This window comes from Petaurus breviceps, unplaced genomic scaffold (genome assembly GCF_028583685.1).
Source record: "Petaurus breviceps papuanus isolate PSGF00001 unplaced genomic scaffold, PetGlider_PUasm1.0 90804, whole genome shotgun sequence".
In the NCBI taxonomy this organism is placed as follows: Eukaryota; Metazoa; Chordata; class Mammalia; order Diprotodontia; family Petauridae; genus Petaurus; species Petaurus breviceps.
The window spans coordinates 1,745,764-1,764,771 of NW_027187348.1; the positions used below are offsets into that span (position 1 = coordinate 1,745,764).

Genomic DNA, 19,008 nt, shown 5'->3' on the forward strand with positions numbered 1-19,008 from the left:
TGCAGGTATTTGGGGGTGCTCTGTTCCTCAGGAAACCTTTCACAACCCCTCTTAATTCTAGTGTCTTCCATCTCTTAATTATTTCCTGTTTATTGTATATATTGCTTGTTTGTACTTATTTTCTCGCTTGCTTTTCCCCACCATTAGATTGTAAGTTCTTTGATGGCAGGGGCTATCTTTTGCCTCTTTTCATATCCCCCCAGCCTGTAGCATAGTCCTTAGCATATAATAGGCACCTAGTAAGTATTTATTGACTGACTGACTGACCAAATGATATTGCAGGATTGTCGATCAAGATATTACTTATTTTACTTTGTAGCATCTTTAAAATGGCATATGCTGGTGTTGTATAGTGCCTGCTACACCAGCATTGGGGGAAATTTTATCTTTGTTTATAAATCAGGTTGGGGAAGAGGGGAGGTCCTGAGGAAACAGTTGATTAAATCATCATTTCCCAAGCTATACATTAGACTGGGTAATGTGTTTGAATTGTCTACTGAGGACCCTCCTAGGCAATTTCAAATACCTCCAGGGCAGAGGATGGGAGCCTAGAGTGGAGAAAGCTAGGGGTAGAAAATGGAAAACAGAGAAAATTGCTGAAAAGAAGTTAGTTTTTCAAAGCTTTTTAAGTCTATTTTTAAGAAGTAACAGTCTTTTGTTAGTACATGTTTAATGAATTGGTGGAAATTTGCCAGGCCCTGGTAATTGTGAAACACTGGACTAAATGTTCTTTTTAAGGGTCCTTCTAGGTTCAATTGCCTATGTATGGCTCTTTGAATCTGTTTAGGCCTTACAGAGATGCATAAAGTACTTATGGTAATACTCTAGTACCGACTTTCCTTTAGTGAAAATTGAAACAAAGTTAGTTTTCTTCAGTCCTCCTTTAGGATCATATACTTGTAGCTTTTTAAATAATTTAGTGCAACTAAGCTTTTCCTCATCTAATGTTATATCTCAAAATTTGAATATACAAATCAGGAAATTGAAAATTATAGTTCTTCCTAAAAACAGTAGCTTACTCCTTATTGCATAAGTAGGATTTTGTCTTAGTAAAAATGCCATTAAATTTTATGCTTTACTCTATTTGTACAATGTGACTGGATTATAGTTGCCTGGGGAATTATAACTTTGATAACTGATTTTAGCATCCCTTAAATTCTCAGCAAGAGTATAACATTCACATACCTTTCATTGAATTTCTTTTTAATGATATGCATTTTGTAGATCACTTTTTTCTCTTTTTAAACCTGATTTCACATTCATTGAAATACTTTTTATGGAGTTACTTGGATTCATAGCACTCTTCAAACAATTGTATCTTAAAATAAATATGGTTACTTATATATTGAACTCAACACTCTGACTCTTTATTGTATAAAATAGTGTTGTTAGCAGTAGTTTGTTTGTACTGTTTTTATAGCTTTATTGCCAAGCAAATTATTTTCAAACCTTTTTAGTGACTTGACATTGACTGAGACTGTCATGACATTTTTTAACTTAAAAATAAATTATTTTTCAACTAGGCAGAAAAAAAAAGCATTGGAGCATTGATTTAATAGATTGAAATAAAATTCCATTTTTTATCTTCTCATCAAATTTCTAACATTTTGCGTTTTTCTATCTTGCCCAATTTCAGAACGACCAAAGGAAAGAGAAAAGGTGAAGAAAGCAGCAGATCACTGTCGTCAAATCCTAAATTATGTGAATCAAGCTGTCAAGGAGGCAGAGAATAAACAGGTAAAGAGCAAAATACACCTACCTATAAAGGCAGCAAAGGAGAGGGAAAGGTGGGACTGGTAAAAGAGATATCCTTGAAATAGCAGCTGTTTTAGTTATTGGAAAATTAGAGGGAAAGATTTTGTTTGTGTAACTCATATATGAGGTCATTGTGCCCTGGTATAGCAACAAGTCACAATACTATTTGAGCATCACTTCACCAAAGCAATAACCCTGGTTTCATGTTACCTCGTTTCCAGCGCTTAGAAGATTATCAGCGTCGCCTTGATACATCTAACTTGAAGCTGTCAGAGTATCCAAATGTTGAAGAGCTCAGGGTAAGAGACATCTAATTGTCTTAATAGTTTTCATAGAGTCAGTTTAACAGGAGAGTGATAGGTAACCAAGTTTTGTTGGAATTTACCACCACATAAAGAAGGCATGACAATGACATATTGTCCACATTTGTATTTTTGATGTTCCTTTAAACCTCCTATATTGTGATGGTAGCTAATTTAGAGGAGTGTTTCTATGGTACTCTCTACTATGGAAGAAGCTTCCAAGAAGCTTGGGAATCCCAATTATAATTTAAGTTTTCAAAAATAAATTGTTCTATAGTTTGTGCAGGAGTACTATTTACTAAATGAACTTCCCAGATTATTGGGTTGAACAGGATATTTTCATAGTCCTTCCTTAAGGTTCTTCCACAGCGCAGAAAAGCTCAACTTGTATAATTGTGATGGAAAACGATGGCAAAACCTGTACTAAATACTACTTCTAGTAGTATTATTTTTTCATAACTACTTTTGAGTATCCCTAAAGATATAATTTCATTAAAAATTCTGCCCCTATTTTGTAGCCAGTTTAGGTAGGTCTCTTGAATACTTATTTAAAACAGACTTCATTGTGTGGTATAACTTTTCACAGATATTAATGTTTTAATGTGTTTATCTTCTTTTTGTTGTTCTCACACTCTTCCCTTTCATGGCTAAATGAATGACAAAGAGAGGATTTTTATGCTAATAATTGGTAACATTTGAAGCCTCTTTGGTCATATAGACTTTTTAGACTGAATATGAGCAGTCCTTATAGGCCCAGGCATATAAATTCAAGATCTAGTGACTGACTAATGATGAGAATCAAGTTGAAAAAGTAGTTAACTCATGGTAATAATAAGATAAAGAAAACAGGTCTTACAATTGCTTTTCTGGGGTATCTCCATTCCTTTGTATCATTTTGTGTTAATTACTCCATCTCTGTATTTTATCCCTTGTTCAGATAATTTAGGAAAAATAACACTTGCTCTATACAAATAGTTTGAATTTAAATAATGAATATACTTATTGCATTGGTTATAATAATGATGAAGGTACAAGTTTTAGCAAAATATTACCTCACTCTGAATTTCAGGAAGTCACTTTGTTTTTTTTCATTTTGACAGAATTTGGATTTAACAAAGAGGAAGATGATTCATGAAGGACCATTGGTATGGAAAGTGAATAGAGATAAGACTATTGGTAGGTTGGATGTCTTTTTTCATTTGTTTTTTCCTTTTTTTTTTCCACTAGGGGGAAAGGGAATGTGGAAGTGGAATTGAAAGGAAGGTGAAATTCCTTTGAGGACAAGAGGCTTGTTTTTCATGCTTTCAAGTAATGTCAAATTGCACTGCTACCTTGAACAACTTATAAATATGAAGATCTGTTTTATAAGGGTTGTTTTTTTTGCTTATTTGTTTTGGTTAGTTTTGAAATGTGTTATATATTGCTTACTATGTGCCAGGCACTGAGTGTTAAGCACATAACTAATAGCTAACATTTATGTAACATTTACTATGAAAATCATTCAGGGATGTAGCAGTGGGCTTTGCCATGATCTGATTCTAGCTCTACCTGAGTACTACTATTTTAAAAAGTATTTGTAAGCATTTCATTTGTAAGCAAAGGAAATTTGACAGTACTTAAAGTTCTGGACACAGAGTCAGGAAGATTTGAATTTGAATCTTGCCTCTAACACTTAATGACTGACTGTGGGCAAGTCATTTAATCTTTCTTCATCTTTCAAGTGGGGATAATAAAACCTGTACTACTTACTTTTGTTTTGAGCCTTAAATGAAATAATAAATTAGAATGTGAGCTCCCCCATTAGATTGTGATTTCCTTGAAGGCTTTTGTCTTTTTTTGTGTCCCTACTATTTAGCATAGCTGCTTATTGAATGTTTATTGATTGAGATACCTTACAATTCTTAAAGTGCTGTGTAAATTTTGGCTACTATAAGGAAGCAAACTGATTATTGGGTCTCTTATGTCATTATACGGCTTTTTTCCCACATGAAGTTGGGTATGAATGTGTGGTACCTTCTCTTTTGTAGATCTATATACATTGCTGCTGGAGGACATCCTTGTATTGTTACAAAAGCAGGATGATAGACTGGTGTTGAGGTGTCATAGTAAAATTCTAGCATCTACAGCAGATAGCAAACACACATTCAGCCCTGTAATCAAATTGAATACCGTTTTGGTTCGACAAGTTGCAACAGGCAAGTACTTCCACTGGGTAAAAAACTACAATTTATGGTTCATTATAAAGTCATGTTAGAAATAGCATAATAGCATGTTGTCTAGTTAGGAAACATCAGGGCATCAAATTCTGCCCTTGGGTAAACCTGGAGAAACTTCACGAACTTTGTTTCCTATTTGTTGAGTGAAGCAATAATACACACACACACACACACACACACACACACACATATCATAAGAGGCTTGAGATACCTAGATTCTCTGAGCTTTCTTAACATTTCCCATTATATATATATGAAGAGTAGTAAACTTTTTTTTGTCTTAGGTAAAATAAATGAATACATAAGAGTTTAGAATAGTTGAAGTTGGAAAGTCACATCTACAATGTAAAATAAATGCAATGCAGTAATAATATTTCACTCAGTAATATTAGTATAGTAATAACATCCCTTTGGGGCCTAAAATATTTCTCTTTGATCCATGATGGAATAATATTTTATTTTCTCTTTTCCAGATAACAAAGCATTATTCGTCATCTCTATGTCAGACAATGGAGCCCAAATTTATGAATTGGTGGCACAGACAGTTTCTGAAAAGGCAGTGTAAGTGACAGACTCTCAACTATATTTTTCTGCCTAACATTTTCTCTTAGATTCAAAGCATAATATTTCACAAACCTTATTGGTTTAATGGCTGAAATTAATTGGACTGCAAAAACGCTGACTGGAGTGTAAATATCTTCCCCTCTCCAATCTTTGAGGAAGTTTATCCTCTTCTGGGGCAGGAATTGTTCTGTTTTATTGTCCTTGTATTCCCACCACCCACCACAAGCTTACTTAGTTACTTTAATAAATATTTGTTGAATTAAGTTTAATCTCTCCATTTATTTTCTTTTTTAAAATATTGTCTCAAGTTTCTAGTGGATCCTTTAAATAGATTAATACATTATTGTTATTTTTCTTGTTGAGATATGACTTGGCACTTGACATTACTGACATAAGAGATTTCCTCTTTGCAAATTTAAGAGTTAACTTTCTTTTTTCAAGTTGGGTTGGATGTGGTTTTTCTCATCTTCTCTTATTTTTTTTCTTCTTTCCCTCCCTCCTCCCCTGGACTACTCCCCCCCCCCCCCAATACTTCAACAACTTCTTGGAATTTCCTGCAGCTGGCAGGACTTGATTGGCAGGATGGCCCTAACAGTAAAGGAACAGTCCACAAAGCCCATCTCACTACCAGAGTCACCACCCTGCGAGTGAGTTTTTGCTTCAATTTTTGATTACCATGATTTTATATTTTGTACACATTGGTGCAGTGATGTTAGGTACTTGATGGTCATGAAAGATGGTTTTTATCTTTCTGTAGAGGGGAGCGTGATGAAGAAGAAGCTTCAAAGCTGAAGGAAGAATCACATGGTGTTTCTACCTCTAGTCTTCAAAGTCCAGGTGAACTTCTATTAGCTCAAGGAAAAGTATGGTCAATATAGCTTATTAAATTTTTAAGGAATCTTTGAAGAACTCTGTAGTTCATAAATGTGGGCTACTATCTAACATGGCAGGATTGTCAGGATAACCCATGCAGTTGAAATTCCATTTGACTTCTTCAGGTTGAGAATTATAAGCTTTGCTAGGAATGGCTTTCTTTGCTTTTTACTAAGTTTCTGTTTAAGATGCTCAAACATAAATTATATAGCATTTCTTTTTTCATTTGGGGAGCATGTGAAAGCATCACTTTGGTATTTGAGGCCCTACCATTTATAAACATCACTCCTTTTATTCTCCATTTAGCAGAAAAACACATGGGAACAGAGACTGCTTTAATGTCAAAACCTCAGTCGTCCCCTTCATCAGTTACCTCTGGAAAATCAGAAATCAGTGATCTACTGACTGAAAGACAGTTTGGAAAAGAACAAGCGGAAGAGACGTCTAAAGAGCCTGAAATGGACTATCAGAGTACTATTCCAGAACCTCATTTCCCTGTCTCTGAAGAGCGGTGGGCATTGGATGCACTGAGGAACTGTAAGTGATTCAGTCAGTCACATACTTTGTGCAAGGCATTGTACCATAAGGATAAGAGAGAATCCCTGCTCTTAGAGATATTAACAATTTAGTTGAAAATGACAGGGTGGCAAAGTGTAATTGAAAGTACTAGATTCAGAGTTAGATCTTGGCTCTGCTCTTGCTGTCTGGATAACCTTAGCTCCTCTGGGTCTCCCTGTCTTCATCTGCAAAATCAAGGTGTTGGACTGGATGATCTCTAAAGTCCCTTCTAATGCTAAATCCTATAGTCTTATATCAGTTGTGTGTGTGTGTACAAAACTTGACAGTAAGGGACAGTATCTATTAAGTATATAATAAATGGTGGAGACATTAACAACTTAAAAAGTTTTGAGAGTGTTATAAGCTGAAGTGACAGGGGAGGGTATCATTGAATAGTTAGAATTTGTGCAATGGCTTGAAAAATGGATAAGCATGGAGGCAGAAAAGCATGAGTCTTGATTGGGAGATAATGATCTAAACTAGCCTGACCGAAGTAGAGGCTTCATGCAAATGAGTATGATGGTAGATTAAATTGGAAAGATTGTGTAAGGTATTTAGGCAGGGAAAAGATACAGTGACAGAGGCATTTTAGGAAGATTAAACTGGTGGCAATGTGCAAGATGCATTTGAGCAAGACCAGAAGTGGAGATACTAATAGGTAAAATATTTCAGTAAGCTAACCATTGGCCTTGAGATATAAGGTTAGAAGGCTTGAACTTGGATGGTAGCGGTAATGAAAATGAAGATTTTTAGCAGTATTATAAGGGAAGAATCCATAGAACTTGAGTAGGTGGTGGTGAGGTAGAGAGGAGGAAGGGAGGAGTCAAAAATATCAATGTTTTACCTTTGAATAATAGAAAGAATGCTAGTAATCTTAATAGCTTCAAGAAAAGGAAGAGGGAAGCTTGAGTTATATTTTAGACATGTTGAGCTTTAGACTGTGGTAACATATTCAAGTGAAAATGTCTACCAAGATTTTGGAGATGTGGGACTGGTGTACGTGGAAGAAAATAGGTCTGGAGATTTAAACTCAGGAATCATCCATGTAGATGTAACAGTTGAAGCTATTGGGGCAACTGGAATTTGAAGGAGAGTTTCAAGAGTGGAAGATCAGGGTACTGAGAGTGGATCTTTACAATAAACCAAGGAATATGTCCTTTGTCATTGACAATGTAATTTTACCAGAACTCATTATCCTTTGTATTTCTCAGATATATAAAGAACTAGGTAAAATTTATAAAAATATGAACCATTCTCTAATTGGTAAATGGCCAAAGGGCACGAACAGGCAATTTTCAGAAGAAATCAAAACTTTCAATAGTTAATATGAGAAAATGCTCTAAATTACTATTACTTAGAGAAATGCAAATTAAAACAACTCTGAAGTACCACCTCATACCTATCAGATTGGCTAACGTGAGAAAAGGAAAGTGCTAAATGCTGGGGGGGAAATGTGAAAAATTGGAACATTAATGTACTGTTGGTGGAGCTGTGAACTGGATCAGCCATTCTGGAAAACAGGAACTATGCCTAAAGGGCTATAAAACTGTGCATGCCCTTTGATCCAGCAATACCATTATTAGGTCTGTATCCCAAAGATGTTATAAAAAAGGGAAAAGGACCTACACATACAAAAATATTTATAGTAGCTCTTTTTGTGATGGCAAAGAATTGGAAATTGAGGGTTTACCCATCAGTTGAGGAGTGGCTGAACAAGTTAAGGATTATGATTGTGATAGAATACTATTGTGCTATAAGAAATGACGAGCAGGATGATTTCAGAAAAACCTGGGCAGATTTACGTGAACTCATGCAAAGTGAAGTGAGCAGAACATGGAGAACATTTTACATAGTAACAGCAATATTGTACGAGAATCACCTATGAATGAATGACTTAGCTATTCTCAGCAATACAGTAAGTGATTCAAGCCCATCCCAAAGGACGCATGATGAAAAATTCTGTCCACTTCCATAAAGAGAGAATTAATGGACTCTGAGTGCAGATGGAAGGTTTTGGGTTTTTTTTATTCTTTTACACTTGTGTGTGTCTCTGTGTGTGTTTTCTTTTGCAACGTGTCTAATATGGAAATTTTAAAAAATACGTTCAGTCAAGCAAAGTAAACTCTTGTATATGTCCAAAATCAGTCCCCCCAAAACCCAGAAAATATATTGTCCTTTGGTTAATTCTATTACACAACTAAATTATTAGAATCAAAGAAAATTGTGGAGCATTTTAATTTTTCTTCTTAACACCTGATGGAAATTCCTTAGATTATTTTTTAAGAGCAGAATAATAAATAAGTAATGTATTTTGAGTTTGGATGTATTTAATGAAAAATTTTCTTTGGTGTCTATTTAAAATATTCTTTACACGTTGTAGATTAGCATGAAATGATGATCCATGTTTTTCAGAAGTTTATTTCAGTGTCAGAATAAAATATTTTCACTACTGGTATTAAGACAGTTTTGCTTAGAGTCTTTTAAATATATGTAAAAAATACATGTAAAAATTTTCTTGCCTTGCCAAACCCAAACCCCAGATTACTCCCATCATTTGCCTTGTCTGCTACTTCTACTGCTAACATACTTCTTAATGGAGTTGGAGGAAATTGGTCACCTAAGCAGACTATGTCCACTACAGATTTATGCTATCTAATTTCAATTGGTCCTTCACTTAAACAAGTTGCTTTCTTCCTCCTTAATTGATTATCCTTCTTTCCAAAGAGGCTGTTCAAAACTTCTCTGCTCAAGCCTCCCACAGCACCCCTTTGTCATTTCTCTAAGCTGAGAACCTTGCCTCAAACTAGGCTAATAGAGATCATTTGTTATGAGATAATACCTTTTCTTTCTGCTGTATTGTACAAGCCTCTGATAGCATGCCCCACTCTCTCCTCCTTTAGTCTCAGATAATTAGGTGGCCCTTTTTTCACAACCAAAGCTAATTCTACCACAAGTGACCTTGATCCCCTCCCCTTTGGTCTTTTCCATCAAATTCATATTGTCGGGACAGCCAGGTGGCACAGTGATTAGAGCACTGGCCCTGGAGTCAGGAATACCTGAGTTCAAATCTGGCCTCAGACATTTAACACTTACTAGCTGTGTGACCTTGGGCAAGTCACTTAACCCCAATTGTCCTTCCTTCCCCCCTCCAAAAGGACAAAAAAAATTCATATTGTCCGTCTCTCACTTCCTCTCTCTCTCCCCCTCTTCCTCTTCTTCTCCCCCTTCAATTTGTCCCTCAACTGGTTCCTTTCCTGATACCTACAATACATACTCAAGTCTCCCCCATTTTGAAAAAAATCCCCTCTAGAACCTAGCATTTCTTTATCTCCCTTCACTTCTATATCTTGCCTCCGTTTCATAGCCGTACTCCTAGAAAAGCTATTTACAGCTGTTGTCTCCACTTTCTCTCTTCTCCCCTGCTTTTCAGCCTTTTGCAATATGACTTTCAACCTCAAACCTCAACCAAAACTTCTCTCTCTAAAATTGCCAGTGATCTCTTAATTGCCAGAGCTGATAGTTTTTTCTCAATTCTTACCCTTCTTGACCTCTCTGGAACATTTGACCACACTTCTGTATACTCTCTCCTCTCTGGATTTTTTGTGACACTCTCTCTCTCTCTCTCTCTCTCTGTCTCTGTGTCTCTGTCTCCCTATCTCTGTCTCTCTCTCTCTGTCTCTCTCTCCTCCTACTTAATCTCCTCAGTCCCCTTTTTTGATCCATCTCTGATACCATAACTCCTCTAACTGTGGGTATATACGCTGTGTCCTTTCGTTCATCAGCCTCCAAGGATATAATTATTATGATTTTGATGCAGATAATTCCCACACTTATCCAGCCATCATCTTTTTCCTGAGCTACAGCTGGTCATTTCTATCTGCTTCTTGGATATTTCAAACTGGATGTACTATAGGCATCTCCAATTCAGCATGTCTAAAACTGAAAAGTTTCTGTTGAAGACAACATCCGGGATTCTCAACTTCAGTATTGTCACAGCCTCCTCACTCTCCCTTGCTCAATATCAGTTGATTGGATATCGTCAGCAGAAAGAGGGAAATCCAGAAGGGGGATGGTCTTTTGGGGGAGCTAGCCAATGGTTGTGAGAATGATTTATATGCCCATACACTGGTCCACTCCTGAGATATCCCAGGTAACCTAGGAAGGTGTTAAATTTTAAGTCAAAATGTTAAAGAGCACTAAGCCTGGCTCTATATTGTATTGCCAACGTTTTTATAATTAATGGACTTGGATGTGATGAAAGAAAATAGATCTTCAACTAAGATCTTTGTAATATGCTTACTACAGTTAATAGGAAAAATTTGGTTCCAACTAAAATTATTTGCTTTAATTGTTACAGCCCTGTTATTGAGGTCTCAGCATTTTGAATGTTCTTCTTTATTAAGACCCTCTACTGTTCAGCTAACAACCATTTATTAATTGCTTACTGTGAGTTAAAGATTTGTCAGGCACTGGGGATGCTAGACATAAATGAAATGTTCTCATCCTGAAGGAACTTATATTCTATAGGGGAGAAAACATGGATACAGAGAAGTATGTGCATAATAAATATGATTTAATGGGGTAGGGGCATAGTATCTAGTTCTGAGTAGCTCAAAAAAGTTCATGCTTCTAAAAAAAACAACTAATTTTCTCAGTATACCTGGAAAGCAGAGGAAATTGTCACTAAGACCTAGGTAACTTGCCCAGATCATGTAGCAGGTTCTTGAAGGTACCATAATGCAACTAGATGATACCTGCTGGCTCTAAGGCCAAATTTAAGTACACTTGGCAATTTATTTCAGTGTTTTAAATACCAAAGCATATACAAAATGACCTTAGTATTTGGCACTTGTGTTATTAGAAACTCATTTGTTTATTAGATGTTAATAAATGCTTATTCTTGATTTGCATCTAAAAATGACTTGGCTACACACCTGAATCCTGATAGAAATTCGTGAATATCCTTTTTTTTTTCTTCTTCTAGTGGGTCTGTTGAAGCAGTTGCTGGTGCAGCAGCTAGGTTTGACAGAAAAGAGGACTAACGATGACTGGCAGCGTTTCCTCAGGTTCAGGACGGCCTCTCAGGGCATACAGGTAGAACGTGCAGGTGCAATCCAAAATGCCCCAGACTACCCTGAAGATAGTAAGACCAGCCAGCCTGGTGAAGGACAGATGCCCCTTCAAACAGGACCTGGAGAAATTGCTGCATGTTACAGCCCAAGGACTTCAGTTGAATCTCCAGTTCCACAGGATTATATGGAACTGGCATCTCAAGATAGCAGGGCAAGTAATGTTTTAGTCATGGACCACATGAACATGACCCCAGAGCCATCTAGCACAGAGCTAGAAGGGGGTCCTGAGGACAGCGGAGAGCACTTTTTTGATGCCCGTGAAGCCCATAGTGATGATAATCCTTCAGAAGGTGATGGGACAGAAAGAAAGGAAGAGGAAGCTCTTCAGTTACGGATCTCAGGCAAGTTCATCATGAACCAGTTCTCTCAGTTCTGATGGCAGTATGTCATTCCTTTACCTGAAATAGATGATATTGTCCTGGTATACACATCCCAAGAAGACTGGGTAAAAAGTACTGAATTATCTTCTTAACTTGTGTGGAATCTGTAGTATTTTAAAATTCGAATTGTACCTGAAATTGTTAAATAGCACTAGCCACAGCACAGTTAAATATGGGTATTTGGGTGTTTATAGACTTCTTGCCCAATATCAGCTCTGACTTGATGGCTGTTGATAGTGATGGTAACTTGTTCTTTTGCTCCATCAACAGGAAACGTTCTGATCCTCGATGGCTTTGAAACAGTGCAGGAGAGCTCTACGGAGGAGGAAGTTGCTTCAGGCCTCCCTTCTGTGGGTTGGGCTCACCAGCAGCAGCCTCTCCGAGATTCCCGGTCTGATGGAGGAGGCTCTCCATTCACCCCTGATTTCCTAGTCCAGCAGCGCTGGGGACCTGGGGAGGAGTCTGACTTCGGTGCTCAGAGTCCCTCTTCCTCTGCAGACTCACACAGCCAAATCATGCAGTACATTGAGAAGATAGAGGCTGACCTTGAACACTTAAAGGTATCCACTGCTGCTTTTTAAAAGCCTGTTTCAGCATCCCTAATGCTTGCTTCCAAGTGGCAAATGCTGCAGAATGGAAGCAAAGAAAGAATGAAATACTGATATCAGTAAAGCTGGTAGAGTCTGAGTATGTGCATTCTCCTTGTCCATGGAGAGGACAGGCAGCTGGGCTTCTCAAGTTGTTAAATCATGAGGACGGGAAACATTTTTCTGTGTCTGTGTTTTCTTGTTGTGTTTCCAAGTTAAAGAGTCTGAATGTATGTGATTTTCTTGACTAATATTTGAGAAGATTTGAGTAATATGCTAAGAGAGGTGGTATCTGTATTATTATAAATATAGGCCAGGAAAAGCCATAACTTGCTCTTGCCTCTTATTTGTTTTGTAACACATTGTGGTGGTGGTAGTCATTCTCTGAGTCTTATGACAGATGAAGAAATGCTTTAGTGGCTTTTAGACTGAGCCTAAAACCTTTTTCTTTGACAATCCCAGCATTGAAGGAGAATTTCGGAAAGTGAACAGAAATTCACTAGGTCCTCTGAGTTTTAGAGGCCAATTTCATCAGAAATTGAGAGACTCATTCCCAGTAGTAAAGGGTCAGATTACGGGATGAATAAATAGAGTGCCATTTTGCTAAATTGACCTTTTCATCCCATATATTTTCTCGTTGTCCTTCTTTGTATGGTTTCTACAAGGTAAAAGATTGTGCCAACTTTAACTTATGTTTTTGGAGGTTTGGTGTATTACAAGATTAACCATGGTTTGAAAACCCTTGTTTTTTGAGGAATTAGATCACATTTTAGTATCTGCCACCTTAATCTGTGGTAGAGAGAATAATACTGAAGAGTCTATATATATTATAGGTATGTTGTACTTTTGCTAGAATAAATAGCTGTGGGAGGAAAAGGGAAAGATAGGAGTGTTTCTAGCATTTTGGCAGTCTAAATTCTCTAACTTCCATATTTTGACTTCATTTGGATATATTTTCTTGATTTTTATGCAGTTACATAGTATTGCCCTGTAGTTGATGAAATGTCTGAAATTCATTTGTAAGGAGACTAATTCTAATGAACCTCATGTTATACAGCATAAAACAGTTAATAAGGCAGCTTAACAAAAACCTCTGTGGGGATCTTATATGTTTGTTTTTCCTTTTTTGTGTGCTCAAATGGATCTGTAATTTCATTGATTCAGGAGTAGCCTCTAACAGTAATGCACGTAATTATTCATTCATGCCTGCCTTTCCTATATAACTTCTATCCGTGTTCTCTCAAAATTTTGGCACAGAGGGTCAACCCACTGTGCCGTCAGACATTCTTATGACTTTGTAGGGGTACCAGGAATACTCTGGCTGTCCACCTGCCATCTCTTGTTCTTGCTACCTAATTAACCTGTCTTTCTTATGTATCAGTTCTCAATTATTTATAGCATAGGGTTATAAAAGAAATGAAAGTTCTTTTTCATAGGCAAAATTTCTAAACAAGATAATGTTCTTATTTGAAGGTGAAATATAAGTAAATAGTAAAGCAATTTTTCACTGTTATTGCATAAAAATCTTCATTTCCCCTTAATCTTCCCTCCCCTCACCCCTAAAATCAGATAAAAATCATATGGGTTGTGTTTTACAGAAGGTGGAGGAAAGTTACATGACTCTTTGCCAAAGGCTGGCTGGATCAGCCCTCACAGAGGAGCACTCAGGTATGTGAAAACCAGCATGCACATATGGGATCATGTTTTACATCTCTCCTCGCACTTTTCAAGAGCCAGGGATTAGGAAAATAGTAAATTAGAAAATCATGAGTACGGAAGTGAAAGATTTACTAATGTTTTTCTCATTTTCTAATGATAGAGAAAATAGGTTTTCCTTGGCTTTTATGGCATTTCTGTGTTCTTTATGTGAACAAGGAGTTTAAAAAAGGGCTTTCCCTGTGCCTTTGTATGAATCTGTTATATAATATGTTATTTAGCATATCTCCTTAAGGTTAATTGGTTCAGGAAAAACATATTACCAAGACAATGTTTTTGTCCATTTGTAACATTGTTCCTACAGCACAGCCCTGCATAACCTGTGGCCCATGGGCCTCTTGTAGCCTGCCAAAGGATTTGGGGGGCCCGCAAAAAAATGTAGAAGAAACATCAGAGCTTTGTGACGTTATGTATGGTAGAATTTAGTTATGTCCTAATTGACTTTCTTGCATAGTGACGTCAGAGTACACCTGTACTTTCTGATAGAGGCCCTCAAAGCCATCCATACATGCATGTGTATATGCACATGTATGTATGTATATGTGTATGTGTATAAGAATATTAAAATGCTTGTTATTAAGGTCCCAGGGACCATTTCCCCTGACTCACTCTGTTCTCCTTATGTCTTGATTTTTCCTAGATAAAAGTTAAAGCCACAGCTCTTACTAGTGGCTGAAGGTTGGATTCTGAGCCTCGGCCTTGCTTCACCACATCCTGGCTTCAAGGTGGACTGGGAGAGAATGTGTGACAGAGGATCTTCCTGTGGACCATCTGAGTGCTAGCCATGTCCCAGTATGCTCAAAGTGGGAATCATTTTTTCCCAGTATGGCAGCTGCACTTGTCTGTCAGTGAGGGAGTGTCCATTCTCTCATCTTCTTCCCCTCACTATCGGAAATGCATTTTGATTTCAGAACAAAAACCAAATGTACAGAGCTTTGGGTGTAGGATATAAAAAAAATGTATTTAGACATTTAAAAAAAAGAAAAAAAGAATCAGATGTATTTATTTGACTTCATTCCACATTTTGAAAGCACATTTTAATTTTAATTTTGCTTTTATGGTTTTGTTTTAATTGCGTAGCAAGAGTTTTAGCCCTTTTTATTTAGTACACCCAAGGATCAGCTGCTCCTGAAATCACAGTTTAGACCTGGGGGTTGGGGTGGTTTGAGGAAAGCTAGAGGGAACTAGGGTGTTTTGGTTTCACTGGACTGGATTTTAGCACTCCCTCCTAGCCCCTAGACTGCTTCTTGAAGGGCTACCTCCCTTTGGTTTTCATGTACAGAATAACTATATTTAAGAGGGGTCAGATAGAAGATGAGCTTCCTACTATGCGGCAAGCAACCATCTTCCGTAGCTAAGGTCACCTCCCATGTCACAAAAATTCTTAATGCACTAAATAGCCAGGCACTTGAAAATTGATTTATTCCCTTCCCTGCCCCCCTCCAACTTCCACTCCCAATTCATTCTTCTTTTCTTCTCTTCCATTGAATCATGGGATCTGAGAGGGAAAAGAGAAGCCAAGTTTTATTTTCTTGACTGTAAAATAGTCTAGATATTGTTTAATTTTTACAATTATATGTAGGGCTTTGGCACTTGTATGAATTATACCTGCAATTTGAGCAGAAAAATAAAAGTGGAAATGCTTCAGAGAGAGGGAAATAGTGGGGCGGGTGGGGGGATGGGATGGAGAAAAGGGTAGAGAGATTGGAAAGGGTATGTGTCGAATTGAATCACTACTGAGCTGAACCATGGCTTTATTAGCCACGGGTACTGCTGATTATAGGGCCAGTAAGTTTTTAGTACCTGGAGGTTTGACTCTGATTTTTTGCACTGATTGTGCCAAAATGCTCTCTATTTGTATTGCAAAGAGAGTTGAGGCTGGAATGGAAAGAAATGCAGTGGAGAACACAGAACTGCCCACACCAGCTCTTGTAAGCACTTCCTTTGGCTTTACTGCTGTAGCCCTTTCCATCTTGGGAGCAAGACTGACCTTGCACATTGAAACCTGCAGATCAATACCAGAACATACACTGAACCCTCCAGGCTGGTTCTGGATACTGCCTGCATTAGGGTTAGTAGCAGCATTGGCAGTACCCTATAGAGGATAGGGGTTTCGCAACTGTCACTTGAAAACATCCTCAATCACAGTCTTCGGACAATATTCTTTGTGCATCAGGTAAACAAGCTTTGTAGGTTTTTTTGGCTTTTTAAATTTTGTTTTGCCAATTAAAAACATGTGCCAAATCTTCAAAATCCTGTTCCCATACAAAGCATTCGTTTCATCACATCTTCCAGTAGTGTCTTCCACTTTCTATGAATGGTCAGTGTGTGATTTTTACTCCCTTTTTAGCCATCACAAAGAAATCAGATTTATCTCATCATAAATGGCAGGAATTCCCAGCTGTTTTTCAAGTATCATGAAGCTACAACTTAAACCAGCTCATCTGACTGCATCAAGTTCCCTGCCTGTGTTTTGTCACCTAAGCTATGCTTTTTGGACATGGCCACAATCACTTGGGAATAAGCCTGTAGACTGGAACTGCATCTCAGATTGTAAACAAAATGTAATTTAAACTAGAATGGGGTGAGGAGCTTTAAAAGCAGAACCCTAGTACACAGAACACCAGCCTGGAGCTTTCCCTAACCTCCCAGGAGGAGCCTACAGAAATGAAATGGCCACATTATGTGCTGCTGGCAAGAATGCTGCGGTCACTGCCAACCCAAAGGTTATCTGCACACATGTATCCAGCCATGTACCGGTACCAGCCCATCTGCCTCAAAGGAGATACGGTGAAGTGGGTATTGGAGAAGTGTCCACCATGACAGTTTAATTTGGGATAAGAGCAGTATAACACAACTATAAGTTTGCTCCAAACACCTACAGAGTAACCACTTAACAGTACATAACTCCTTCAGGAGACAGGAAAAGTGCAATGTTTTAAATTCAATCCTAGTTAATTCACTAAATGGTCTTGAGCAAGTTAGTTATCCTGTCCTTTTTGGGGGGTCGTGAGGGGGGGGTGGAAGGAAGCACATCAAATGTAGTTCAGGTGCTACAAAATAAGTTATTTTGTATCTCCAAAGCATAATCCAGAAGAGATCCCAAAGCTTCAAGTGCCCTTTCCATCTTAGAACTGCTAGTTAAGAGGGATAAAGTTTCACTTTAAATCCTTCTATCCACATACTTCTGTTACTTTAACATCCTGTCTGCCCTTCTAATTGAAAGGGTGAGAGAATCACTCCTTAAGCAAAATTGATCACTAGAAAGCCATTTTCCTAGGGAGAGAGAGAGAGAAAATTGGATCCTATTTTCTCAGAAGGGCACAGAAAAAGTGATCTTTGGAAAACCAATGAGCTGTTTTTGGGGGATGCTGAAGGGACTTAGTAAAATGTGTTCTGTCCTTTTGTTTTAATGACTTCCTTGACTGTTAAGTGGTGAAATACATTTAGAACATCTCATACCCTTTCAGATAACAGAGAGAGTTAGTCAAGTTATATTGACAACCCCAAAGCACCATGATTTAAAATGGAGTTCCCTGCTTTAGAAGCCATATACTTTGTGTACTCTAAAATCAGCTTATATTCAGGACCAATTTGAGTTGAAATTAACTTCCAGATTTCCCATCTTGACTTTTAAGAGCTAAGGATCACATTCATTGTAGAATTCTACATGGGCTCTTTTTTTCAGACATGTTGCTTTGTTTCTCTGATAGAATTAATCCTGCTTTTGTTCTCTGTGTGTTTTTTTAAACTTTGTTTATAAGCTAGTACAGGAGACAACAGCTATCACTTTAAAAATTTCTGCGTGAGAGCAGTAAACCAATACCCTGCTGCTTCCCATTGCTTACTTCCTTTGCTCTTTGGTGTTGGTAGATTCAACAGGTTGTATACAGATTTCAAACTGGGATCTATGTCTGTATCCTCAAATGCGGTGTTAATTTGGACTATTGGACTCATACTCATTGTTGAAAACTAGTCAGAGTTTAAGAAGACAAATTAATAGAAAAATTCATTTAAGATTTTGCTTGTGCTTTCCACCTTCAGCAATGTTACATTTTTGTAAAATGTTCTTTAATTCCCACCCCCCATACCTTCCAGAATGCACCCCTCCACTAAGTGGTTTTTTTTTTTTCCTTTTTCCAAAGAATTTGTCATTTCCTTTCTTCAATAACCCACTTCCCTCCACTGGTGTTGGTTGTTTTTGTTAATGAATTTGCTGAAGGAGTGTGCTTTCCACCCCTTCCCCCCAAAAAAATAAACAAAAGGAAACAAATACTCTCTATTTCCAGGTGCAAAGTGACAAGGAGGTGTACTGCAAAAATGGTCACTGTAATGTGCAAACGGTTGGTTATTATTTTTAATAAATCTTTGAATCTCTTCATACTAGAACATCTTATTTTCCTGTACACCATACAATCATGTACTCTTTTAACAGAGATTACTTTTAAAAATCTGGAAGTATTCTTTAAAGAAACTTTATTAATAATCCTGTATTTTTACTGATCATGTTTTGAAATGTCTGAAAGACTTTATTGTTCTAATTATCCAGATGTATGTTTGTAAAATAGCTCTTTTATGAACTAGATGATAAGGTTGTATGTTTCTGGAACAAAATATTGGTCATCTAAAAAGAACTTTGTTTTCTGGGATCTGGGAAAATAGAAAATGAGCATTCAAATATCATTAAATAAGTTTAAAGGAACCATTTTTGATTTGTTTTTGTGGTGTTAGATTATCTCTAGCTGCCTGTTCCTTAGGGGAAAGTGGTGAGCAAGGCAAGCATTAGTTAATGTTGGTAGAAATGACTTGCAGAAATCTTGCTTATCAAGGCCTTTTTCCTAGAGAAGATGCCCAAGTACAACTCAGTAATGCAAAAAATATTATGAATATTGCTCAATCTGGGGCTCATGGCCTCCACACATCTG

At 37.3% G+C, this 19,008-nt stretch overlaps 1 protein-coding gene across 6 annotated transcripts in view; it reads left to right on the forward strand.

Annotated features, from left to right (window-relative positions):
* The window catches only part of ARHGEF12 (Rho guanine nucleotide exchange factor 12), a 194,829-nt gene extending 176,044 nt beyond the window's left edge, over positions 1–18,785 (forward strand). For 4 of the 6 annotated variants that reach the window (XM_069070058.1, XM_069070061.1, XM_069070060.1 and 1 more), the window contains 12 exons: positions 1,637–1,737; positions 1,977–2,054; positions 3,158–3,233; positions 4,085–4,252; positions 4,747–4,834; positions 5,398–5,484; positions 5,595–5,674; positions 6,017–6,247; positions 11,253–11,741; positions 12,051–12,340; positions 13,966–14,035; positions 14,724–18,785. In XM_069070058.1, coding sequence (XP_068926159.1) covers positions 1,637–1,737; positions 1,977–2,054; positions 3,158–3,233; positions 4,085–4,252; positions 4,747–4,834; positions 5,398–5,484; positions 5,595–5,674; positions 6,017–6,247; positions 11,253–11,741; positions 12,051–12,340; positions 13,966–14,035; positions 14,724–14,734 — 1,769 coding nt within the window. In that variant the 3' untranslated portion in view covers positions 14,735–18,785. The remainder of the gene's footprint in view (positions 1–1,636; positions 1,738–1,976; positions 2,055–3,157; positions 3,234–4,084; positions 4,253–4,746; positions 4,835–5,397; positions 5,485–5,594; positions 5,675–6,016; positions 6,248–11,252; positions 11,742–12,050; positions 12,341–13,965; positions 14,036–14,723) is intronic. The other 2 variants (XM_069070059.1, XM_069070062.1) reach the window with 1 other exon arrangement.
* Positions 18,786–19,008: the final 223 nt, after the last annotated feature.